Source organism: Salvelinus namaycush, chromosome 18 (assembly GCF_016432855.1).
Source record: "Salvelinus namaycush isolate Seneca chromosome 18, SaNama_1.0, whole genome shotgun sequence".
NCBI classification, from domain to species: Eukaryota; Metazoa; Chordata; class Actinopteri; order Salmoniformes; family Salmonidae; genus Salvelinus; species Salvelinus namaycush.
In genome coordinates this window covers 27128367-27154822 of record NC_052324.1, presented here as the reverse complement: position 1 = coordinate 27154822, position 26456 = coordinate 27128367, and the positions used below count along the sequence as shown (strand labels likewise).

Here is a 26456-nt window from a genome sequence, read left to right as displayed (position 1 = left end):
AATGCCTGGAACATGGCGAACACTCTACACCAATCACCAGCCTGAATAATTCCTCAAATTCCACCCACACTTATCCAATCTCGTCTATGATTGGCTTCCTTTTTAAGAAAGTGCAACAATGGCATCCTGAGATGGCAGTTTACATCCACTGCTCATATAGTATCAGTCATCCATCACAGACTCTACTCTTCCCTTCAATCTGACAAACAAATTGAAATTATATTATTACTATACAGTCATCAGGGTTTATGTACAGTAGGTAAAACATGGTGTTTTTTGGTGGTATGGCTTTAAATTATCTTATTAAAAAAAAATGATATCTGAATACATGACTTTGATATATTTGAAATAGACAGAGCCATTTTCTTTATTGTCTTATATATAGAGTAGAAGGGGTTTGGTATGGACGTCTTGAGTAGAATATGCCGGCTGAGGGAGTTAAGAGAAGGACAGCTAGTTAAGAGAAGAACAGCTAGTTAAGAGAGGGACAGCTAGTTAAGAGAGGGACAGCTAGTTAAGAGAGGGACAGCTAGTTAAGAGAGGGACAGCTACAGCCAGGGGGTTCTGCTTAAACCTCTGCTTGTTTATCCAGGTCTTTGAGAGTTTGAAGAAGGCTTGTAGGGGTGAAGATATTGGTTGATCCTGCAGAGAGAGACGGGGAGAAACAGAGAGAGAGAATTAGAGTAGTTGAATAACTTGGAACATATCAAAGAATTAACATATCATTGAAGACTTGATTCATCTGCTAAATTAAAGTACAGTAGGCCTTCAGTTCCAAATGGGAATGATAGACAGAAATACACAGACATTAGAAATCCCATATAAAGACATGGGTTCAGCTTTTAGTCCAGGAAAGAGTATCATATTCACGGAAATATAACATTTCTGCATCAGTCACCATGATATGCACAGCAGAAATCGACCATAGGTGCTGCTCCTCTAAACCATGTCAAATGGCAGACATAAAAACGATGGAGGTGCAAAAAGGCCCAGTAAAAATAACATCTATGAAGAAATGTTTCATTGGCATATAGTGTCTGAGGAAAAATAAATATTTATCCATATATATCAACCCCTCTGTCAAACGGTTGTTTTGACAAACAATCATACAAGAAGTGCTTCAACAGAGAGTTTGATATCGAATGGATGGACAGAGATATTTTTTTCTCAAAGACTAAATTCTCCACAGAAAAGGGGAGCTTTTGACAACTGTCTACATCACAGGAGGTTGGTGGTACCTTAATTGGGGAGGACGGGCACGTGGTAATGGATGGAGTGGAATCAGGGGAATGGTATCAAATTCATCAAACACATTGTTTCCAGGTGTTTGATGGCATTCCATTAGCTCCATTCCGGCCATTATTATGAGCCGTCCTCCCTTCAGCAGCCTCCTGTGGTCTACACGTAGCATACCAAGGACAGATACAGAGAGTGCACACAAGATAAACAGAATAGATGACAGCACCACAGACCAGGTATACAATGACATGGAGGGAATAGAGGTGGGAACATGGAACAACTGACTGGATCACAAACAGGGGAGTCACAGTGTGGATCTCCATGGGTCCAACCGACTGAACAATGGAACAACAGGATGGATCACAAACAGGGGAGTCACAGTGTGGATCTCCATGGGTCCAAACGACTGAACAATGGAACAACAGGATGGATCACAAACAGGGGAGTCACAGTGTGGATCTCCATGGGTCCAAACGACTGAACCATGGAACAACAGGATGGAGGATGGATCCCTATGGGTCCTGGTCAAAAGTAGTTCACTGTAGAAGGAAAAGGGTTCCATTTGGGACGCAACACAGGGGACTAAGAGTCCTGGGCCAGTGGAGGGTACGTGGTGAGAGGAGGCTGAGAGAGGGGCTTCACATCACAACGACCATCTTTACTTTTCAGTGTGTGTTCTCATTCTGCGAGGGCCGGCTCTGGTTCCTCAGGGGCAGCGTTGGGGTCCAGGAAGTCAGGGTGCTGCAGCTCCTTCAGGTATTTGGTGGGAGTGAGCATGTGGGTGGAGCCTATGGAGGGAGTGGGACAAATGCTGCATGCTCATTTCACATTGTATCTCAATAAGTCTGTTTTCTGGGGGAGGTCTTGGGTTCCCCTGAAAGATAAATGTTAATGACAAAAATGGCAGTCCAATAACGAGCAAAAATAACATGGCTATATACAGGGAGTACTAACACATAGTCGACTGTGTCCTCTGCCTGAACCTGCATGGTATCCATTCCCTGTTGTCACAACAGCACATATATCCTGTCTCTGATGTTTTCTCAGAAACACCATCTGATCTGAGCACACAAAGCAGATTCCATCCAGCAGCAGCTGAGTCAGCCACAGTGGAATAGAACTATAGGATTTCAACAGTATATTCTAATGATTTCCTAAGTATCGCCATGCCAGGATGATTCAGGATATTTAGTTGGAGAAGATATCTCCCTTTTCCCTGCAATATAGTTCTGGTTGTACACCCTATGCCTGCTCCCTACTAGGTGTACAATGTATATCCAGGTAGAATGTACATAAAAGGGCTACGTGGTGCAACGAGTATAATTCTCAAGTCCGGCAACGAGTGGATTCTACGTCGGACGTACAGTTATGACCATGACATTTCACCCCACCCATGCTGCCAACTCACCAATGATGGCCTCCCATTTGCCATTGGCCTGTGTGACTTCGTAGACGCAGCGCATCTCACTAAAGGTCATGCCTCCGATGATGAAGACGATGACCCGAGGACCAGTCTTCATCTCTGTGGGGCCCTTGTTCTTGTGCCAGTTTCCGTACCGGGCACTGTAATGAGGAGGGCAGGACATTCAAGTAACACTTTATATGGTGTTGGGTTCTGTAAATATGAAATATACTTATTCATGTCGCTGAGGGAGAGAGGGGAATGTATGACATTTACATTCTGTCAGGATATGTTATTGTTAGACATCAGGGATCCTATGGGAGGAAAAAGGACACAGTCTGGTGCGAGTCAACATGACAGCTGTGAGTTGGGGAGGAGTGAGCACTTTGGGGCAGAGGTCAGGTCAGATGAAGTAAGGAAGAGCAGCAGAGATGCATTGGCTGTTCAGATGTGTAGGAGGAGACTCAGCATAAGGGTTAAATATCAGTGCTCGTGTGAATATGTCTTTTGTCTTATGCAGCTGTATTGACCCAAAGGGTGAATAAACTTGGATGGAGCTTTCATAGTGTCCGTCAATTTCTTGACTACAGCCACTTTCTTGTTGAAAGTCAACAGACATGCAGTTGACATGTTACTGATAGTCTGTTGATAGTTTGTAGTGTAGAACAGATGAACTGTCCAATTAAATATTGAGGCCGTTCCTACCTCCACTAGAAGCTAAAATTAATAATTCCAGTAAGTCATTGGAAACTCAGAAGTGACAGACTACAGAGGGGATGTACAATTCATATAGTTTACTTGCATACCTTGATGGAGCGCTGGAGTGAGTGGAGGCAGTTCGTTGGGAGATGTAGGGGTACTGCTTTGGATCCAGTTTGTCCTCAATGGCATCCTGAGGAGAAACAAAACAGGGTCAGTGAACTAACCCTGACCCATCCTGAGGAGAAACAAAACAGGGTCAGTGAACTAAGCCTGACCCATCCTGAGGAGAAACAAAACAGGGTCAGTGAACTAAGCCTGACCCATCCTGAGGAGAAACAAAACAGGGTCAGTGAACTAACCCTGACCCATCCTGAGGAGAAACAAAACAAGGTCAGTGAACTAACCCTGACCCATCCTGAGGAGAAACAAAACAGGGTCAGTGAACTAAGCCTGACCCATCCTGAGGAGAAACAAAACAGGGTCAGTGAAATAACCCTGACCCATCCTGAGGAGAAACAAAACAGGGTCAGTGAACTAACCCTGACCCATCCTGAGGAGAAACAAAATAGGGTCAGTGAACTAACCCTAGCTTAATGTCCACACCCTGGCTCAACCCTAACCCCATGTCCACACCCTGGATCAACCCTAACCCCATGTCCACACCCTAGCTTCATGTCCACACCCTGGATCAACCCTAACCCTAAAAGCTAGAAACCACTCTTTTCCTGTCAGTCTTAACTTAGTATCCACCCACACTAAACTACTGTAGGATAGACCCTACTTTCTAATCAAATCCAATATATAACAGTTTAGGATAGCAGACTGGACATGCCTCCATGATGTCCTTGATAAGAGGGGTCCATCGGGACAGCTGGTAGGTCTGCTCACTCACTCTCTCCTTCCGGTCAGTCTTCTTCACCTTGCGGGTCGGATTCCCCTAGAAAATGAATCATTATTATTATTTTATTAGGAATGCTGTTCATTACATAAGGACTCTCAAAGTGCTTCGAGTAGATGACGGATGCACTCAAATACTCTTCAGTTGGACACAGACAGCATATAACCACCGAGGATATCTTATTCATGCCTCTATTCAAAGATGGATCCCCAATCCACATGTTAAAGTGTTTCTACTCAATTGTGTGAGAGAGTTGTGTGATGGTTCCACAATGGTTCATATTCATTAGAGCACACTGTAGCAAAATGTAGCAAAACGTTTTGCAACAGAAAATAAAACCAAGTGTTTCTTATTGGACAAATTAGTTTGTAGTACCTCCCTGTTCAGTAAATTTTCTTCCGCTCGGTGCCTAATGAATACAGGTCCTGGTGTTACTATGTTCCTATAGGAGCTAACCTCTGAGATGATGGGCATGCCCATATGGGCCATGTTGGAGATGATGTCACTGTCCTCGGGAGGGATGTTAGCATGCTGGAGGAGCTTACACAGGTTCTCCTCCGAAACACCTGACACATGCACAAATACAGACACATGCACCGAAAACACACACACACACGCAGAAACATGCACACACCCAAATCAAAGCTTGATGATTAGCTGATTACTTGAATCAGCTGTGTAGTGCTAGGGCAAAAACCAAAACAGAGTTTGGGAAACCCTGCATTAGTACATAGTATTGTACATAGTAAACTACAGACACACAGAAAAGGGATTTATCTCTCACCGTTCTTCATGAAGATATAGAGGAGGATGATGCGAATCTTGTCGAAGACAGTGACGTCTTTGTCCAGCAGGACGGGCACGATGGCCCTCATGGGGTCCTTGATCTTCTCTCCCTCTGCATCCGTACCCATCGCTAGGTCCTGGGGTAGGGCAAGGGGCAAAGACAGGGGAGGGGCACAGGGTTTCATTTTATTTAAAATATTTATTTAACCTTTATTTAACTAGTTAAGGCAGTTAAGAACAAATTGTTATTTACAATGACGGCCTACACCGTCCAAACCCTAACGATGCTGGGCCAATTGTGCGCCGCCCTTTTGGACTCCCAATCACGGAAGCCCCGAGTAGCGCAGATGGTTAGATATGGTAGTGATGGTTAGATATGGATTAGATGGTTAGATATAGACTGAGTGGACAAAACATTAAGAACAACTTCCTAATATTGAGTTGCACCCCCACATTGGCCATTAGAACATCCTCAATTCGTCGGACATGGACTCTACAAGGTGTCGAAAGCGTTCCACAGGGATGCTGGCCCATGTTGACGCCAATGCTTCCCACAGTTGTGTCAAGTTGTCTGGATGTCCTTTGGGTGGTGGAACATTCTTGATACACACAGGAAACTGTTGAGTGTGCAAAACCCAGCAGCGTTGCAGTTCTTGACACAAAGCGGTTCGCCTGGCACCTACTTCCATACCACGTTCAAAAGCACTTAAATCTTTTGTCTTGCCCATTCACTCTCTGAATGGCACACATACACAATCCATGTCTCAAGGATTAATAATCCTTCTTTAACCTGTCTCCTCCCCTTCATCTACACTGATTGAAGTGGATTTGATGAGTGACATCAACAAGGGATCATAGCTTTCACCTGGATTCACCTGTTCAGTGTATGTCATGGAAAGAGCAGGCATTCTTAATATTTTGTGCACTCAGTGTATACCCGGAGTACCCATTTAAAACAAGTGTACTCCAATTCACTGGAGCTCCTACAAATAGCATCAAGTTGTACTAGTCCACTCTGTGCCGATTGGTCTCAGCAATCAGCACCTGTAAATTCTCTGGCCTTCATTTTCAAGCGTCTCATAGTCTTTGGTCTTTGAACTGAGGAGTAGGGTACTGAACATAGAACACAGGTACATTGTGTTACCTGCTCCACACGACACAGCTTGTCCACGGTGCCCTGATAACGGTTCATACAGTCCTCAGCCAGGTGGAGGTGAGTGGAGTACTGAAACACAGGGAGAATTGTACACACGCAGATGGTCAGCGGTAAAGTCAGAAGACTGTAGTCGGTTAAGTGTGCATACTATGTCAACATCCCAAATGGCACCCTATTCCTTATATAGTGCGCTATTTGACCAGGGCCAAAAATGTGTCCTATTATAGAGAATACATAGATAGCCATTTGGGATGCAGACTATAAGCATGTATAGTATCAGTGTGTATAGTATAGTATCAGTGTGTATAGTAGAGTATCAGTGTGTAGAGTATCAGTGTGTATAGTAGAGTATCAGTGTGTAGAGTATCAGTGTGTATAGTAGAGTATCAGTGTGTATAGTATCAGTGTGTATAGTATCAGTGTGTAGAGTATCAGTGTGTATAGTATCAGTGTGTATAGTATCAGTGTGTAGAGTATCAGTGTGTAGAGTATCAGTGTGTAGAGTATCAGTGTGTAGAGTATCAGTGTGTAGAGTATCAGTGTGTAGAGTATCAGTGTGTAGAGTATCAGTGTGTAGAGTATCAGTGTGTAGAGTATCAGTGTGTAGAGTAGAGTATCAGTGTGTAGAGTATCAGTGTGTAGAGTATCAGTGTGTAGAGTATCAGTGTGTATAGTATCATTGTGTATAGTAGAGTATCAGTGTGTAGAGTATCAGTGTGTAGAGTATCAGTGTGTAGAGTATCAGTGTGTAGAGTATCAGTGTGTATAGTAGAGTATCAGTGTGTAGAGTATCAGTGTGTAGAGTATCAGTGTGTAGAGTATCAGTGTGTAGAGTATCAGTGTGTATAGTATCAGTGTGTATAGTAGAGTATCAGTGTGTAGAGTATCAGTGTGTAGAGTATCAGTGTGTAGAGTATCAGTGTGTAGAGTATCAGTGTGTAGAGTATCAGTGTGTAGAGTATCAGTGTGTAGAGTATCAGTGTGTAGAGTATCAGTGTGTAGAGTATCAGTGTGTAGAGTATCAGTGTGTATAGTATCAGTGTGTATAGTATCAGTGTGTATAGTAGAGTATCAGTGTGTAGAGTATCAGTGTGTAGAGTATCAGTGTGTAGAGTATCAGTGTGTAGAGTATCAGTGTGTAGAGTATCAGTGTGTATAGTATCAGTGTGTAGAGTATCAGTGTGTATAGTATCAGTGTGTATAGTATCAGTGTGTATAGTATCATTGTGTATAGTGTCAGTGTGTAGAGTATCAGTGTGTAGAGTATCAGTGTGTAGAGTATCAGTGTGTAGAGTATCAGTGTGTAGAGTATGTGTGTAGAGTATCAGTGTGTAGAGTATCAGTGTGTAGAGTATCAGTGTGTAGAGTATCAGTGTGTAGAGTATCAGTGTGTAGAGTGTCAGTGTGTAGAGTATCAGTGTGTAGAGTATCAGTGTGTAGAGTATCAGTGTGTATAGTATCAGTGTGTAGAGTATCAGTGTGTAGAGTATCAGTGTGTATAGTATCAGTGTGTATAGTATCAGTGTGTAGAGTATCATTGTGTATAGTATCATTGTGTATAGTGTCATTGTGTATAGTATCAGTGTGTAGAGTATCAGTGTGTAGAGTATCAGTGTGTAGAGTATCAGTGTGTAGAGTATCAGTGTGTATAGTATCAGTGTGTAGAGTATCAGTGTGTATAGTATCAGTGTGTATAGTATCAGTGTGTATAGTATCAGTGTGTAGAGTGTCAGCGTGTATAGTATCAGCGTGTATAGTATCAGTGTGTATAGTATCAGTGTGTAGAGTATCAGTGTGTAGAGTATCAGTGTGTATAGTAGAGTATCAGTGTGTAGAGTATCAGTGTGTAGAGTATCAGTGTGTAGAGTATCAGTGTGTAGAGTATCAGTGTGTATAGTATCAGTGTGTATAGTAGAGTATCAGTGTGTAGAGTATCAGTGTGTAGATTATCAGTGTGTAGAGTATCAGTGTGTAGAGTATCAGTGTGTAGAGTATCAGTGTGTAGAGTATCAGTGTGTATAGTATCAGTGTGTAGAGTATCAGTGTGTAGAGTATCAGTGTGTAGAGTATCAGTGTGTATAGTATCAGTGTGTATAGTATCAGTGTGTATAGTAGAGTATCAGTGTGTAGAGTATCAGTGTGTAGAGTATCAGTGTGTAGAGTATCAGTGTGTAGAGTATCAGTGTGTATAGTATCAGTGTGTAGAGTATCAGTGTGTATAGTATCAGTGTGTATAGTATCAGTGTGTATAGTATCATTGTGTATAGTGTCAGTGTGTAGAGTATCAGTGTGTAGAGTATCAGTGTGTAGAGTATCAGTGTGTAGAGTATCAGTGTGTAGAGTATGTGTGTAGAGTATCAGTGTGTAGAGTATCAGTGTGTAGAGTATCAGTGTGTAGAGTATCAGTGTGTAGAGTATCAGTGTGTAGAGTGTCAGTGTGTAGAGTATCAGTGTGTAGAGTATCAGTGTGTAGAGTATCAGTGTGTATAGTATCAGTGTGTAGAGTATCAGTGTGTATAGTATCAGTGTGTAGAGTATCAGTGTGTATAGTATCAGTGTGTAGAGTATCATTGTGTATAGTATCATTGTGTATAGTGTCAGTGTGTAGAGTATCAGTGTGTAGAGTATCAGTGTGTAGAGTATCAGTGTGTATAGTATCAGTGTGTAGAGTATCAGTGTGTATAGTATCAGTGTGTAGAGTATCAGTGTGTATAGTATCAGTGTGTATAGTATCAGTGTGTATAGTATCAGTGTGTAGAGTGTCAGTGTGTATAGTATCAGCGTGTATAGTATCAGTGTGTATAGTATCAGCGTGTATAGTGTATAGTATCAGTGTGTATAGTGTCAGTGTGTATAGTATCAGTGTGTATAGTATCAGTGTGTATAGTATATTGTATCAGTGTGTATAGTATATTGTATCAGTGTGTATAGTATATTGTATCAGTGTGTATAGTATCAGTGTGTATAGTATATTGTATCAGTGTGTATAGTATCAGTGTGTATAGTATATTGTATCAGTGTGTATAGTATCAGTGTGTAGAGTATCAGTGTGTAGAGTATCAGTGTGTATAGTATCAGCGTGTAGAGTATCAGTGTGTATAGTATCAGCGTGTATAGTGTATAGTATCAGTGTGTATAGTGTCAGTGTGTAGAGTATCAGTGTGTAGAGTATCAGTGTGTATAGTATCAGTGTGTATAGTATCAGTGTGTATAGTGTCAGTGTGTAGAGTATCAGTGTGTAGAGTATCAGTGTGTATAGTATCAGTGTGTATAGTGTCAGTGTGTAGAGTATCAGTGTGTATAGTATCAGTGTGTATAGTATCAGCGTGTATAGTGTATAGTATCAGTGTGTATAGTGTCAGTGTGTATAGTATCAGTGTGTATAGTATCAGTGTGTATAGTATATTGTGTAGAGTATCAGTGTGTATAGTATCAGTGTGTAGAGTATCAGTGTGTAGAGTATCAGTGTGTAGAGTATCAGTGTGTATAGTATCAGTGTGTAGAGTATCAGTGTGTATAGTATCAGTGTGTATAGTATCAGTGTGTATAGTATCAGTGTGTATAGTATCAGCGTGTATAGTGTATAGTATCAGTGTGTATAGTGTCAGTGTGTATAGTATCAGTGTGTATAGTATATTGTGTAGAGTATCAGTGTGTAGAGTATCAGTGTGTATAGTGTCAGTGTGTATAGTGTCAGTGTGTAGAGTATCAGTGTGTAGAGTATCAGTGTGTATAGTATCAGTGTGTAGAGTATCAGTGTGTAGAGTATCAGTGTGTAGAGTATCAGTGTGTAGAGTATCAGTGTGTAGAGTATCAGTGTGTAGAGTATCAGTGTGTATAGTATCAGTGTGTATAGTATCAGTGTGTATAGTATCAGTGTGTATAGTATCAGTGTGTAGAGTATCATTGTGTATAGTATCAGTGTGTATAGTATCAGTGTGTATAGTATCAGTGTGTATAGTATCAGTGTGTAGAGTATCAGTGTGTATAGTATCAGTGTGTAGAGTATCAGTGTGTATAGTATCAGTGTGTATAGTGTCAGTGTGTAGAGTATCAGTGTGTAGAGTATCAGTGTGTATAGTATCAGTGTGTATAGTATCAGCGTGTATAGTGTATAGTATCAGTGTGTATAGTGTCAGTGTGTATAGTATCAGTGTGTATAGTATCAGTGTGTATAGTATATTGTATCAGTGTGTATAGTATATTGTATCAGTGTGTATAGTATATTGTATCAGTGTGTATAGTATCAGTGTGTATAGTATATTGTATCAGTGTGTATAGTATCAGTGTGTATAGTATATTGTATCAGTGTGTATAGTATCAGGGTGTATAGTATATAGTATCAGTGTGTATAGTATCAGTGTGTATAGTATCAGTGTGTATAGTATATTGTATCAGTGTGTATAGTATCAGTGTGTAGAGTATCAGTGTGTATAGTATCATTGTGTATAGTATCAGTGTGTATAGTATCAGTGTGTATAGTATAGTATCAGTGTGTATAGTAGAGTATCAGTGTGTAGAGTATCAGTGTGTAGAGTATCAGTGTGTATAGTATATTGTATCAGTGTGTATAGTATCATTGTGTATAGTATCAGTGTGTATAGTATCAGTGTGTATAGTATAGTATCAGTGTGTAGAGTATCAGTGTGTAGAGTATCAGTGTGTAGAGTATCAGTGTGTATAGTATATAGTATCAGTGTGTATAGTATCAGCATGTATAGTATCAGTGTGTATAGTATATAGTATCAGTGTGTATAGTATCAGTGTGTATAGTATCAGTGTGTATAGTATATAGTATCAGTGTGTATAGTATCAGTGTGTATAGTATCAGTGTGTATAGTATCATTGTGTATAGTATCAGTGTGTATAGTATCAGTGTGTATAGTATAGTATCAGTGTGTATAGTAGAGTATCAGTGTGTAGAGTATCAGTGTGTAGAGTATCAGTGTGTATAGTATATTGTATCAGTGTGTATAGTATCATTGTGTATAGTATCAGTGTGTATAGTATCAGTGTGTATAGTATAGTATCAGTGTGTAGAGTATCAGTGTGTAGAGTATCAGTGTGTAGAGTATCAGTGTGTATAGTATATAGTATCAGTGTGTATAGTATCAGCATGTATAGTATCAGTGTGTATAGTATATAGTATCAGTGTGTATAGTATCAGTGTGTATAGTATCAGTGTGTATAGTATATAGTATCAGTGTGTATAGTATCAGTGTGTATAGTATCAGTGTGTATAGTATATAGTATAAGTGTGTATAGTAGAGTATCAGTGTGTAGAGTATCAGTGTGTAGAGTATCAGTGTGTATAGTATCAGTGTGTATAGTATCAGTGTGTATAGTATATAGTATCAGTGTGTATAGTATCAGCATGTATAGTATCAGTGTGTATAGTATATAGTATCAGTGTGTATAGTATCAGTGTGTATAGTATCAGTGTGTATAGTATCAGTGTGTATAGTATATAGTATCAGTGTGTATAGTATCAGTGTGTATAGTATCAGTGTGTATAGTATATAGTATCAGTGTGTATAGTATCAGCATGTATAGTATCAGTGTGTATAGTATATAGTATCAGTGTGTATAGTATCAGTGTGTATAGTATATAGTATCAGTGTGTATAGTATCAGTGTGTATAGTATCAGTGTGTATAGTATCAGTGTGTATAGTATCAGTGTGTATAGTATATTGTATCAGTGTGTATAGTATATTGTATCAGTGTGTATAGTATCAGTGTGTATAGTATATTGTATCAGTGTGTATAGTATCAGTGTGTATAGTATATTGTATCAGTGTGTATAGTGTCAGTGTGTATAGTATCAGTGTGTATAGTATATTGTATCAGTGTGTATAGTATCAGTGTGTATAGTATATTGTATCAGTGTGTATAGTATCAGTGTGTATAGTATCAGTGTGTATAGTATATTGTATCAGTGTGTATAGTATCAGTGTGTATAGTATATTTATCAGTGTGTATAGTATCATTGTGCATAGTATCAGTGTGTAGAGTATCAGTGTGTATAGTATCAGTGTGTATAGTATCAGTGTGTAGAGTATATTGTATCAGTGTGTATAGTATCAGTGTGTATAGTATCATTGTGCATAGTATCAGTGTGTATAGTATCATTGTGTATAGTATCAGTGTGTAGAGTATCAGTGTCTATAGTATCAGTGTGTATAGTATCAGTGTGTGTAATATCAGTGTGTATAGTATCATTGTGTATAGTATCAGTGTGTGTAATATCAGTGTGTATAGTATCATTGTGTAGAGTATCAGTGTGTATAGTATCAGTGTGTATAGTATCAGTGTGTAGAGTATCAGTGTGTAGAGTATCAGTGTGTATAGTATCAGTGTGTATAGTATCATTGTGTATAGTATCAGTGTGTGTAATATCAGTGTGTATAGTATCAGTGTGTATAGTATCAGTGTGTGTAATATCAGTGTGTAGAGTATCAGTGTGTAGAGTATCAGTGTGTATAGTATCAGTGTGTATAGTATCATTGTGTATAGTATCAGTGTGTGTAATATCAGTGTGTATAGTATCATTGTGTATAGTATCAGTGTGTAGAGTATCAGTGTGTATAGTATCAGTGTGTAGAGTATCAGTGTGTATAGTATCAGTGTGTATAGTATCAGTGTGTGTAATATCAGTGTGTATAGTATCATTGTGTATAGTATCATTGTATCAGTGTGTATAGTATCAGTGTGTATAGTATCATTGTGTATAGTATATTGTATCAGTGAGTATAGTATCATTGTGTATAGTATCAGTGTGTATAGTATCAGTGTGTATAGTATATTGTATCAGTGAGTATAGTATCATTGTGTATTGTATCAGTGTGTATAGTATCAGTGTGTATAGTATCATTGTGTATAGTATATTGTATCAGTGAGTATAGTATCATTGTGTATAGTATCAGTGTGTATAGTATCAGTGTGTATAGTATATTGTATCAGTGAGTATAGTATCATTGTGTATTGTATCAGTGTGTATTGTATCAGTGCGTATTGTATCATTGTATCAGTGAGTATAGTATCATTGTGTATAGTATCAGTGTGTATAGTATCAGTGTGTATAGTATCGTATCATTGTGTATAGTATCAGTGAGTATAGTATCAGGGTGTATAGTATCATTGTGTATAATATCAGTGTGTATAGTATAGTATCATTGTGTATATTGTATCAATGTGTATTGTATCAGTGTGTATAGTATCAGTGTGTATAGTATAGTATCATTGTGTATAGTATATTGTATCAGTGTGTATAGTATCAGTGTGTATAGTATCAGTATGTATAGTATAGTATCACTGTGTATAGTGTATTGTATCAGTGTGTATAGTATCAGTGTGTATAGTATCATTGTGTATAGTGTATTGTATCAGTGTGTATTGTATTAGTGTGTATAGTATCAGTGTGTATAGTATCATTGTGTATAGTATAGTATCATTGTGTATAGTGTATTGTATCAGTGTGTATAGTATCATTGTGTATAGTGTATTGTATCAGTGTGTATAGTATCATTGTGTATAGTATCTGTGTGTAGTATCATTGTGTATAGTATAGTATCAGTGTGTGTAGTATCATTGTGTATAGTATAGTATCATTGTGTATAGTATCAGTGTGTATAGTATCAGTGTGTATAGTATCAGTATGTATAGTATCAGTGTGTATAGTATGGTATCAGTGAGTATAGTATCATTGTGTATAGTATCAGTGTGTATAGTATCATTGTGTATAGTATGGTATCAGTGCGTATAGTATCATTGTGTATAGTATCGTATCAGTGTGTATAGTATCATTGTGTATAGTATCAATGTGTATAGTATCATTGCTGAAGCCTCAGAATCCCGTAGACTTCAGGGGTGTCAACTCATTCCATGGAGGGCCTAGTGTCTGCTGGTTTTTGTTTTTTCCTTTCAATTAAGACCCAGACAACCAGGTGAGGGGAGTTCCTTACTAATCAGTGACCTTAATTCATCAATCAAGTACAAGGGAGGAGCGAAAACCTGCAACTTCTCGGCCCTCCGTGGAATGAGTTTGACACCTGTGCCTTCGTGGACTATGAATGTGTGGGATCTAAGTCCATAGTAAAGGTCTTCAACATGATATACGCCATCGCTGCCTGGGGGAACAGTCGATATACGTCATAGCTGCCTGGGGGAACAGTCGATATACGTCATCGCTGCCTGGGGGGGAACAGTCGATATACGTCATCGCTGCCTGGGGGGGAACAGTCGATATACGTCATCGCTGCCTGGGGGGAACAGTCGATATACGTCATCGCTGCCTGGGGGAACAGTCGATATACGTCATCGCTGCCTGGGGGAACAGTCGATATACGTCATCGCTGCCTGGGGGAACAGTCGATATACGTCATCGCTGCCTGGGGGAACAGTCGATATACGTCATCGCTGCCTGGGGGAACAGTCGATATACGTCATCGCTGCCTGGGGGAACAGTCGATATACGTCATCGCTGCCTGGGGGAACAGTCGATATACGTCATAGCTGCCTGGGGGAACAGTCGATATACGTCATAGCTGCCTGGGGGAACAGTCGATATACGTCATAGCTGCCTGGGGGAACAGTCGATATACGTCATAGCTGCCTGGGGGAACAGTCGATATACGTCATAGCTGCCTGGGGGAACAGTCGATATACGTCATAGCTGCCTGGGGGAACAGTCGATATACGTCATAGCTGCCTGGGGGAACAGTCGATATACGTCATAGCTGCCTGGGGGAACAGTCGATATACGTCATAGCTGCCTGGGGGAACAGTCGATATACGTCATAGCTGCCTGGGGGAACAGTCGATATACGTCATAGCTGCCTGGGGGAACAGTCGATATACGTCATAGCTGCCTGGGGGAACAGTCGATATACGTCATAGCTGCCTGGGGGAACAGTCGATATACGTCATAGCTGCCTGGGGGAACAGTCGATATACGTCATAGCTGCCTGGGGGAACAGTCGATATACGTCATAGCTGCCTGGGGGAACAGTCGATATACGTCATAGCTGCCTGGGGGAACAGTCGATATACGTCATAGCTGCCTGGGGGAACAGTCGATATACGTCATAGCTGCCTGGGGGAACAGTCGATATACGTCATAGCTGCCTGGGGGAACAGTCGATATACGTCATAGCTGCCTGGGGGAACAGTCGATATACGTCATAGCTGCCTGGGGGAACAGTCGATATACGTCATAGCTGCCTGGGGGAACAGTCGATATACGTCATAGCTGCCTGGGGGAACAGTCGATATACGTCATAGCTGCCTGGGGGAACAGTCGATATACGTCATAGCTGCCTGGGGGAACAGTCGATATACGTCATAGCTGCCTGGGGGAACAGTCGATATACGTCATAGCTGCCTGGGGGAACAGTCGATATACGTCATAGCTGCCTGGGGGAACAGTCGATATACGTCATAGCTGCCTGGGGGAACAGTCGATATACGTCATAGCTGCCTGGGGGAACAGTCGATATACGTCATAGCTGCCTGGGGGAACAGTCGATATACGTCATAGCTGCCTGGGGGAACAGTCGATATACGTCATAGCTGCCTGGGGGAACAGTCGATATACGTCATAGCTGCCTGGGGGAACAGTCGATATACGTCATAGCTGCCTGGGGGAACAGTCGATATACGTCATAGCTGCCTGGGGGAACAGTCGATATACGTCATAGCTGCCTGGGGGAACAGTCGATATACGTCATAGCTGCCTGGGGGAACAGTCGATATACGTCATAGCTGCCTGGGGAACAGTCGATATACGTCATAGCTGCCTGGGGGAACAGTCGATATACGTCATAGCTGCCTGGGGGAACAGTCGATATACGTCATAGCTGCCTGGGGGAACAGTCGATATACGTCATAGCTGCCTGGGGGAACAGTCGATATACGTCATAGCTGCCTGGGGGAACAGTTGTCAGACTTAGCATGGTGGGTGTGTTTGGTGATAGTGAAGTGTTAACAAGAAAAAGGTCTCTAACCGAACATAGATGATAGATGTGCAGTTTTTTCTTAATTTTTTTGTTGTCTACAATGTATTCTGTGACAGGACATGCATCGACACACTCTTAAGACACGCTTACCTTGCTCAGCTCTTTCTGATACTGGGGCATCTTCTTCAGCATCTGAGCCAAGTCTTTCATTGTGGTCTGAAACAAACCCAGAACAGCACATCACTGTTAGACACACACAGCAGCCAATACAATACAGAGGGTAAAGGACTCATCTCAGGTCAATAATGCAGTACTGTAGGACTAATACAGACTGAAATTAGAGTACAGTACCTTCTCTCCTGTGTTCATCTTTTTGGTGGATGAGAATTCTTTCAGAGAACGGGTCACAGCCCTGTTTGAATGTATGTGAGAAAGAGAGGGAGGGAGGGGGAGAGGGCGAGAAAGAGATCGTGAGAGCGATAGATTAATTAAAGAATGATGCACGCTTGTGTCTGTGCTTTCTCGTTATATATATATATATATATATATATATGTGTGTGTGTGTGTGACTGTGAACCAAGGGAGCATCCTATTTGTATTTGTTAGAGACCCACGTGGTGACTTCTGCAATGTGCTTGTGTCTGAGACTCATCCACAGATCATCATCCTCATCCAGCAACACCGCCTTCTCCTTGACCTCCCCCATCCCGCTGGTGTCATACCTGACACACACACACAGAAAGGTGAGAGAAAGAGAGATGAGAGCGAGATATGAGAGAGAGAGGTAAGAGAAAAGTGAGGGAAAGGGAGATGAGAAAGCGAGAGATGGGAGAGAGATGAGAGAGATGAGACATGAGAGAGGTAAGAGAGAGAGATGAGAAAGAGAGAGAGAGGTGAGAGAGAGATGATAAAGAGAGAGAGAGAGGTTAGAGAGAGCAGTCCATAACAGCAAACATATTTAGATTTCAAACCAAACAAGAAACTACAGTATAGGATGACTTCCTAACAAAATAAGAGATGGACCTAAAGATATGCTGCCAGGCATAGATATAATTTATTTCACTTAGGGATAGGTATCCTTTAATTCACATAATGTATGGATAGAGATACTATTGTTCAATATAGATCTTATTGTTCACATATAGATAGAGATTATATTGTTTACATAGAGATAGATATCCTATTGTTCACATATGGATAGAGATCCTATTGTTCACATAGATATAGAGATCCTATTGTTCACATAGAGATATATATGCTATTGTTCATAAAGATATCCTATTGTTCACATAGAGATAGATATCCTATTGTTCACATAGAAATAGAGATCCTATTGTTCACATAGAGATATAGATCCTATTGTTCCATATAGATCCTATTGTTCACATAGCGATATAGATCCTATATGTTCTATTTCATTTTGTGGTGCCATGAACCCCTTGCTAGGCTGTGCCTGTATGTGTGTGTGTGTGTGTGTGTTTACTTGTAGACGTCGTTCTCGATGCCCAGCAGGTCATAGCCCATGGCTTGGAGGGTGAGCTCGTGGAGGATGGGAGAGACCGGGTCAAAGCCTCGGTCCAGAATCAAGAGCTGGGAGCGAGACTTGTCCGGACCCTAAGCAGGGCGGAGAGAAAGAGGAGAAATATAAACAGACAAAAGGCAAAAGGCTGGACAAAGAGGTTTATAATAATATGTTTCTATAATATATGCCATTTAGCAGATGCTTTGATCCAAAGCGACTTACAGTCATGCGTGTACTCATCTTACGTGTGGGGGGCCCCAGGAATCGAACCCACAACCCTGGCGTTGCAAACACCATGCTCTACCATCTGAATCGTACCACTGTTCCATGTGCCAGTGTACGTGTGTTTACATTATGATTCGACTACACTACTACAGTTTCATACATAACCTCCAAAATGTTCCAACAACTGTAGATTCTACTATTCCATTATTTTGTCTGTGCGTGCTACATTGGTTTTACGTAATGACGTGTTTCAATGTAACCTAAAGGACAAAACACACCATGCCGGCGAAAGGCTATAACCAGCTGGTGGCTATCCTATCGCCTCTGACCTGAACATCGGACGTAATTTCTATATGTTGAATGGCCACCGTTAGTTGACACCCAGCAGGGGGTCGCTAACACAACCTGCTGCTTTTACCGTTCACTGGCTCAGTGTGTTTTGTAAGTCCCTGTCCCAGTGAAATCATTATGGTTGGTTGGCTTGAGGGTTGAGGTCAATTCCATTTAAATTCCAGTCAATTCAGGGAGTACACTGAAATTACAAGACTAATTCTCTCCAATGTTTTTCAATGAGGAAAATGTGAAATTGTGTTTACTATCTGAATTGACTGGAATTGAAATGGAATTGAGTCCTACCCTGGTTGTCTGCTCTCCTCTCCTGCCTCACCTCTCCCATGGTGGGGTTGTCTGCCTTGTAGCCATCCAGCTTGTCCTGCAGGAGCTGAGCCAGTGTGGCACAGTCTTTGTACTCCCTGAGTCAAGTAGACAACAGACAGGCTCTTAGCTTTCCAACAGACAACAGTCTATACAGGTGTTAGACACGATATGAGTTAAACGCTGTGTATCAGCGCAATAGAAAGCCTAGTGACTGAGAGTGCTTCCTCTCTCTCTCACCCTCTGTATCTGACGCCAGGGTATTCCTTCAGGGTGTTGCAGAGAGTGGCGATCTGCTCAGCACAGCGCTCCAACATGTTGTGCTTAATGTCAGCCTTGTAGGGGCTGTAGAAGTCCTGGAAGGCATCTGTCTTGTCCAGGGAAAACACCTAGACACACAGACATAAGGCAGATATAAGAGGGAATAGACATACATACCACAGGAGGTTGGTGGCACCTTAAATGGAAAGAACGGGCTCGGGGTAATGACAGGAGCGGAATCAGTGGAATGGTATCAAATACATTAAACACATGGTTTCCAGGTGTTTGATACCATTCCATTAGCTCTGTTCCAGCCATTATTATGAGCCGTTCTCCCCTCAGCAGCCTCCCCTGCTACATACACAGAGAAATAATTAATCAAATGTATTTTATTAGGCTCTTTTTACATCAATAGTTGTCACAAAGTCCTTTACAGTTGCCCGGCCTAGACTCCAAATATTCCGGTCACTTTCCGAGAATATTTGGAATATTCCTGTAATCAGGAGCGAATGAGCAAGGAATCCATGAATCCTAAAACTGGAAATTTGGTGTAAATTAACAGAATTTTGCAACCCTATCCAGTAGGCATGCAGGGTCGGTCGTGCAGGTGGCACAGTAGCAGTGTGTGAGATGAAGTCAAACAGTGTGTGTGGGGGGGGGGGGGGATAATATAATCCTCTTTCATTACGCTGAGTGCTGCCCAAATGACTGACAACACAGTACAGTGCTGTAGGAGCAGATGCGACATCTTTCAGTATTTTCATAGGAGGGATTTCCAAAATGCACCATTATGACATCAATTACAGTTTATTTCCAATCTGAAAATTCCTATTTCTGCTCCTCCATCCTTTCCCATTTCCTCTACTTGCACCATAATGTCAGGCAGGCTCTCTTTCCCCACGCACCACCACTGTCACTGGCACCTCCACATGGTTGAGCCCATCTGTTGATCGCCCATTTGGTGTGCAAACAACTTCCCCTTGTCACACAACCCTCCTCCACCCCCCCATTGGCTACTGGCCAGTACGTTTCTACATCAGCCAATGAGGTGAGGGATTAGAGCCGGGCCAGAAGGGAGGGAGGCCTCCCTTCTAGCCACTCCGCTCTGGAACATTCCATCAGGAGAGAGAGGAGACAACCCCAGCTCATTCAGCAATCCCTCCTCTACTCCTCCCCTTCTCTTCGTTTATTTCTCCCCCTCTCCAATTGTGCTTTCTCCTCTTTCTCCCCTCTGTCTTTCTCTCCCTCTCCCTCTCCAGACAGACAGACAGAAGGGCAGACAGACAGACAGAAGGGCAGACAGAAGGTCAGACAAGTTCTGACCTGAGACTCATAGGGCAGAAAGGCGATGTGGATCTCAGTCAAGGTCTTCATGGCTTTGGACGCGCGGGATTTCGTCAACAAATTAAACAATGAATCTGGGATTGCTGTGAGGGAGGGGGGAGTGACAAAAAATATGAATTAAAAGATGAAAGAAAAAGGGAAATAGAATAGAAATCAATATACTCTACTGTGGAAGGTTGAGTGTTGGTATGGTGTCAAAGAGGAGTTGACTGACGTTTCATCTGCTAGTCCGTTCCCAGTACACCAGCAGGCGGTCAGACTGCTCCATACTCTAATTGACATATACAGCGGGCGATGGTACGTCGTCGTCCCGTGTCTCTCTAATATTACTCACTGTCAGTGAAGAAGACGTGAGCTCCTCTGTATCTGGGCGACCGAGGGTCTCTGAAGTCATCTATGAGTGCCTCCACAGTCTGGGGAGAAGGAACGATTGGCAACATCATTAGAATCTTACCAAAGAAAGCAAAACGTCTGTGGTCCTGTGTGGCTTAGATGGTAAGGCATGGTGTTTCCAACTCTAGAGCTGTGGGTTTCATAACCCATATGTTAATGTATGAATGTACTACAGTAAAATGCTTTGGATGAAAGCATCCACCAAATGGCCCCCATACCTCATCATTGGGCGTTATTAAGTAGATGGCCTCCATGCTAGGGAGAGGCTCCCGTTTCTTGCCGATATCTTCAACAACTGGACAGGAGAGGACAGAAAAGCACAGTCATTCAGTTAGTCAATTGAAGGTGCTACACCTAAAATGTATCCCCCACATCCAATTTCTCCGTAACATAGCAGAGACTCGCACTTGAGCCTTTAACTTTTTGTTTTGGTCCACCAGCCTCAAACAGCTGTAAAAAAAAATGTTTTGTTAATTTCACAGCGATTTAGATGGTACAATGATTCCCAACACTATTCAGTGCTTGTTTTCTCACATAAACTGAAATTGAGCGAACAGTAAATCATTTTTGCAACCAGGAAATGACATTGGCCACTAGATAAGACGGCCACAAATTCAAAGCAACTTTCCGGTGGGAGAAATCAATAAGAGAATATCACAGCCAATCTCTGGCGGGTAAATAACACTGTGAAAAGCTATCATTCCATTATTACTGTAGATATATTATTGACATTTTCTGAAATAACAATGCAAAAAAAAAAAAAAACATGGTGTATCACCTTTAAGTGATGCTGAACAGGAAGTGTGTATATATGGGACATTGACAGAGTGGTACTCACTGGTGATGCCCTCTGACATGATATCTGTCATCTTACAGCAGGATGACATCATCCTCATGCTCAGCTTGTCTACGACCAGCACCTGGGGCAGGGCAGGGAGGACACAGGTCACAGTATGTCAAGGGCTCTAGTCAAAAGCAGTACGCTCTATAGAGAATAGGGTGCCATTTGGGCGCAGACCAGCGCTATCATGTACTATCAGAGAGTCATTCATAACCAAGACCCAGTTATTCATAACCAAGACGCAGTCATTCATAACCAAGACGCAGTCATTCATAACCAAGACGCAGTCATTCATAACCAAGACCCAGTCATTCATAACCAAGACGCAGTCATTCATAACCAAGACGCAGTCATTCATAACCAAGACGCAGTCATTCATAACCAAGACGCAGTCATTCATAACCAAGACGCAGTCATTCATAACCAAGACGCAGTCATTCATAACCAAGACGCAGTCATTCATAACTAAGACACAGTGATTTATAACCATTGATATGGAGTGCCTTCAGAAAGTATTAATTTATACCGAACAAAAATATAAACGCAACATGTAGTGTTGGTCCCATGTTTCATGAGCTGAAATAAAAGATCCCAGAAATTGCCCATACCCACAAAAAGCTTATTTATTTAAAATGTTGGGCACAAATTTGTTTACATCCCTGTTAACAAGCATTTCTCCTTTACCAAGATAATCCATACACCTAACAGGTGTGGCATATCAAGAAGCTGATTAAACAGCATGATCATTACACAGGTGCACCTTGTGCTGGGGAAAATAAAAGGCCACTCTAAAATGTGCAGCTTTGTCACACAACACAATACCACAGATGTCTCAAGTTTTGAGGGAGCGTACAATTGGCATCCTGACTGCAGGAATGTCCACCAGAGCTGTTGCCAGAGAATTGAATGTTATTTTCTCTACCATAAGCTGCCTCCAACGTCATTTTAGAGAATTTGGCAGTATTTGTATTTATTATGGATCCCCATAATACATACGTCCAACCAGCTTACAACCGCAGACCACGTTTAACCATGCCAGCCCAGGACCTCCACATCTGGCTTCTTCACCTGCTGAGGTGTATTTCTGTCTGTAATAAATCCCTTTTGTGGGAAAACCACATTCTGATTGGCTGGGCCTGGCTTCCCAGTGGATCCATGGGTGGGCCTGGGAGGGCATAGGCCCACCCGATTGGGAGCCAGACCCACCCTTGCCCAGTCATGTGACACCCATAGATTAGGGCCTAATTTACTTATTTCAATTGACCGATATCCTTATATTAACTGTAACTCAGTAAAATCTTTGAAATTGTTGCATGTTGCATTTATATTTTTGTTCAGTTTCCTTTCTGAAGGCACTGTAAAAGCTGCCCATACCTTCCATTCTCCTTTCTTGTGTACCTTCTTGATGACATCATTCATAATCTCTGTAAAGGGAGAAATCATTGATTAGCACACTTCAGTTTGCACAGAATACTTTTTTTGTGATAAAAGCATCGTAGGCTATTTCCCCTTGTCATAGATAGTAAATGCCATAACAATAATGAGGCTAAATACAGGGGGTACCGGCACTGAGTCAATTTACTAATGTAAATAGTCCTGGTGACTATTTAATTAATTGTTCAGCAGTCTTACGGCTTGGGGGTAGAAGCTGTTAAGGAGCCTTAGGTGTGGTAGCAGAGAGAACAGTCTATAACTTGGGGGACTGGAGACTGACAAATTTCTGGGCCTTCCTCTGACACTGCCTAGAATATACAGAACCAGTCAAAAGTTTGGACACACATACTCATTCAAGGGTTTTTCTTTTTTTTATTACTATTTTCTAAATTGTAGAACAATAGGGAAGACATCAAAACTATGAAATAACACATATGGAATCATGTAGTAACCCCCCCCCAAAAATATATTTGAGATTCTTAAAAGTAGCCACCCTTTGCCTTGATGACAGCTTTCACACTTTTGGCATTCTCTCAACCAGCTTCATGAGGTAGTCACCTGGAATGCATTTCAATTAACTGGTGTGCCTTGTTAAAAGTTAATTTGTTTAATTTCTTTCTTTCTTAATGTGTTCGAGCCAATCAGTTGTGTTGTGATAAAGGTAGAGGTGGTATACAGAAGATAGCCCTATTTGGTAAAAGACCAAGTCCATATTATGGCAAGAACAGCTCAAATAAGCAAAGAGAAATGACAGTCCATCATTACTTTAAGACATGAAGCTCAATCAATCCGGAAAATGTAAAGAACTTTGAAAGTTCTTCAAGTACAGTCGCAAAAAACATGAAGCGCTATGATGAAACTAGCTCTCATGAGGACTGCTACAGGAAGACCCAGAGTTACCTCTGCTGCAGAGAGGATCAATTCACTCGAGTTACCAGCCTCAGAAATTTTTGCCCAAATAAATGCTTCACAGAGTTCAAGTAACAGACACATCTCAACATCAACTGTTCAGAGGAGACCACGTGAATCAGGCCTTCGTGGTCGAATTGCTGCAAAGAAACCACTACTAAAAGGCCACCAATAAGAAAAAGAGACTTTCTTGGGCCAAGAAACACAAGCAATTGACATTAGACCGATGGAAATATGTCCTTTGGTCTGATGAGTCCAAATTTTAGATTTTTGGATTCAACCGCCATGTACAGTATTTGTGAGACGCAGAGTAGGTGAACGGATGATCTCCGCATGTGTGGTTCCTACCGTGAAGCATGGAGGAGAAGGTGTGATGGTGTGGGGGTGCTTTGCTGGTGACATTGTCAGTGATTTATTTAGAATTCAAGGCACACTTAACCAGCATGACTACCACAGTATTCTGCAGCGATACGCCATCCCATCTGGTTTGCGCTTAGTAGGACTATCATTTGTTTTTCAACAGGACAAATTACCCAACACACTTCCAGGCTGTTTAAGGGCTATTTGACCAAGAAGGAGAGTGATGGAGTGCTGCATCAGATGACCTGGCCTCCACAATCACCCGACCTCAACCCAATTGAGATGGTTTTGCATGAGTTAGTCCACAGAGTGAAGGAAAAGCAGCCAACAAGTGCTCAGCATATGTGGGAACTCCTTCAACACTATTGGAAAGCATTCCAGGTGAAGCTGGTTGAGAGAATGCCAAGAGTATGCAAAGCTGTTATCAAGGCAAAGGGTGGCTACTTTGAAGAATTTAAAATATAAAATGTATTTTGATTTGTTAAACACTTTTTTGGTTACTATATGATTCCATATGTTATTTCATAGTTTTGACATCTTCACTATTATTTTACAATGTAGAAAATAGCAAAAAAAAAGATAAAATCTTAATGAATAGGTTCTAAAACTTTTGACTGGTACTGTAGGTCCTGGATGGCAGGAAGCTTGGCCCCAGTGATGTACTGGGCCGTACGCACTACCCTCTGTAACACCTTGCGGTCAGATGCCAAGCAGTTGCCATACCAAGCGGTGATGCAGCCAGTCAAGATGCTCTCAATGGTGCAGCTGTAGAACATTTTGAGGACCTGAGGGCCCATGCCATATCTTTTCAGGCTCCTGAGTGGGAAGAGCCAGTGTTGTGCCTTCTTCACGACTATGTTAGTGTGTGTGTGGACCATGTTAATTCCTTAGTGATGGGGACACTGAGGAACTTGAAGCTCTCGACCCTCTCCACTACAGCCACCGATGTGGATGGGGACGTGCTCGGCCATCTGTTTCCTGTAGTGCACAATCAGTTTCTTTGTTTTGCTGATGTTGAGGGTAGTAGAGGGAGGGGGTATGAGCTTCAAATATATAATTAAAAAGCTGTCCTATCTATCTACTGGAGTGAGTCAGTGAGAGGGACACATAGCAATCACAAGGCTTAATCTCTTTCAATCCTCTTACGCCACAGAACTGGGCTGCTATTTCTGGGCTCTTTCTGTCCCACAGGATGTGACGTAACAACACCCATGACAATATATCCTACAAACCAAAAGCTTACCAAAAAACAGAAATAGGCCTATGCTTCATTGGAGCTAGGCATACAAACATTTCGCTACACCCGCAATAACATCTTCTAAATATGTGTATGCGACCAATAACATTTGATTTGATTTTGATTTGATTTTCAAACAATGTGGTTTTGAACATGGGTTGAGGGTTATAGAGGCAACCTGTCCGTCTATCATTGAATGAATTCACTATCCAATTAACCAACAGGTTTAGCTAGGGGTAATTGCCCCAATGCCCCATGAACATGTCAGTCAGCGACAACACAAACTCACAAGAAGCATTGGAATGAAAGATGATGTCTACCTCTCAAATGGTTCCCTATTCCCTGTATAGTGCACTACTTTTGACCAGGGACAATATGGGCACATATGACTCTGGTCAAGTGCACTATATAGGGAATAGGGTGCCATTTGGGACACATAATTACGCTTCTCCTGTCTGCCTGAGCCAGACAACCACAACGATTGTGTCTCAGGAGGTTAACAGAAGAGCCAAGACCACCAACCTGCCAGTCTGTAACCTACTAGCAGACAGGATAAAATAAACTGTGGGTCAGTGTGCATCCTTGCAAAGATATAATTGACTTTTGATACATTCTTTGCATTGGTGTCTCAATTGACTTTCAATTAGTGTGCTATCCAGTAGAGAAATATAATAAATGGAACCACCAGATGAAATAGGAAAGATAGGAGAACTGAGCGCCTTTACGCACGTTGTGCAATCGTATCGGATGCAGGACGCACTAGATTTTTACTTTCAATATGTCTACTTCTCGAGAAGTTTTTGGCAAAAGAATGTACTTAAATAATGTTTGATTTACAAATAGATATATAAATAAAATAGTAATTCAAACAAATTAAAATAGCCTAAATTACTTTTAGAATAGCCTACTGTCAAAAATGAAAAACCTCCACGCAGTACACAGTGCTAGCCTACATAACGGTGGTTGATCGTTAAATGCAAATAAATATTCTTACTTTCTCCCACAATGGCTTTTAGTCCGAGCGGTGCCATGGTGATGCCTCTGTAGTGAACCCGTCTCTAAATCCCCCGCTCTCGCTCCCTTAACCCACCTCAGCTAATACAGCGATGTAGCATACTGTAGACCTAATCCTTTACGCC

The 26456-nt window shown here is 41.5% G+C and overlaps 1 protein-coding gene across 2 annotated transcripts; it reads right to left on the bottom strand.

Moving 5' to 3' along the window:
- Positions 1–490: 490 nt before the first annotated feature.
- Positions 491–26348, bottom strand: LOC120062764 (syntaxin-binding protein 1-like). 2 transcript variants are annotated; one of them, XM_039012830.1, is made up of 19 exons: positions 26312–26348; positions 22752–22801; positions 21375–21456; positions 20755–20831; positions 20478–20556; positions 20123–20226; positions 18779–18927; positions 18552–18636; positions 17621–17751; positions 16752–16859; positions 16489–16549; positions 16288–16353; positions 6172–6252; positions 5026–5164; positions 4677–4807; positions 4176–4256; positions 3448–3533; positions 2648–2802; positions 491–642 (listed from the first exon to the last, which is right to left on the bottom strand). In XM_039012830.1, the coding sequence occupies exons 1-19, from the start codon at positions 26346–26348 to the stop codon at positions 569–571; spliced, it is 1776 nt and encodes a 591-aa protein (XP_038868758.1). In that variant the 3' UTR covers positions 491–568. The 2 variants fall into 2 exon arrangements, with proteins under 2 accessions (XP_038868758.1, XP_038868759.1); XM_039012831.1 differs by having other exon boundaries at positions 20123–20217.
- Between the last annotated feature and the right edge of the window lie 108 nt (positions 26349–26456).

Excerpts from the sequence above, each read along its gene's own strand:
- LOC120062764 (XM_039012830.1), bottom strand. The coding sequence starts at position 26,348 with ATGGCACCGCTCGGACTAAAAGCCATTGTGGGAGAAA. Across the intron at positions 20,832-21,374 it reads CATGTCAGAGGGCATCACCA|TTGTTGAAGATATCGGCAAG; the intron begins GTGAGTACCACT and ends TCTCCTGTCCAG. Across the intron at positions 16,550-16,751 it reads CACATTGCAGAAGTCACCAC|GGCTGTGACCCGTTCTCTGA; the intron begins GTGGGTCTCTAA and ends ACATTCAAACAG.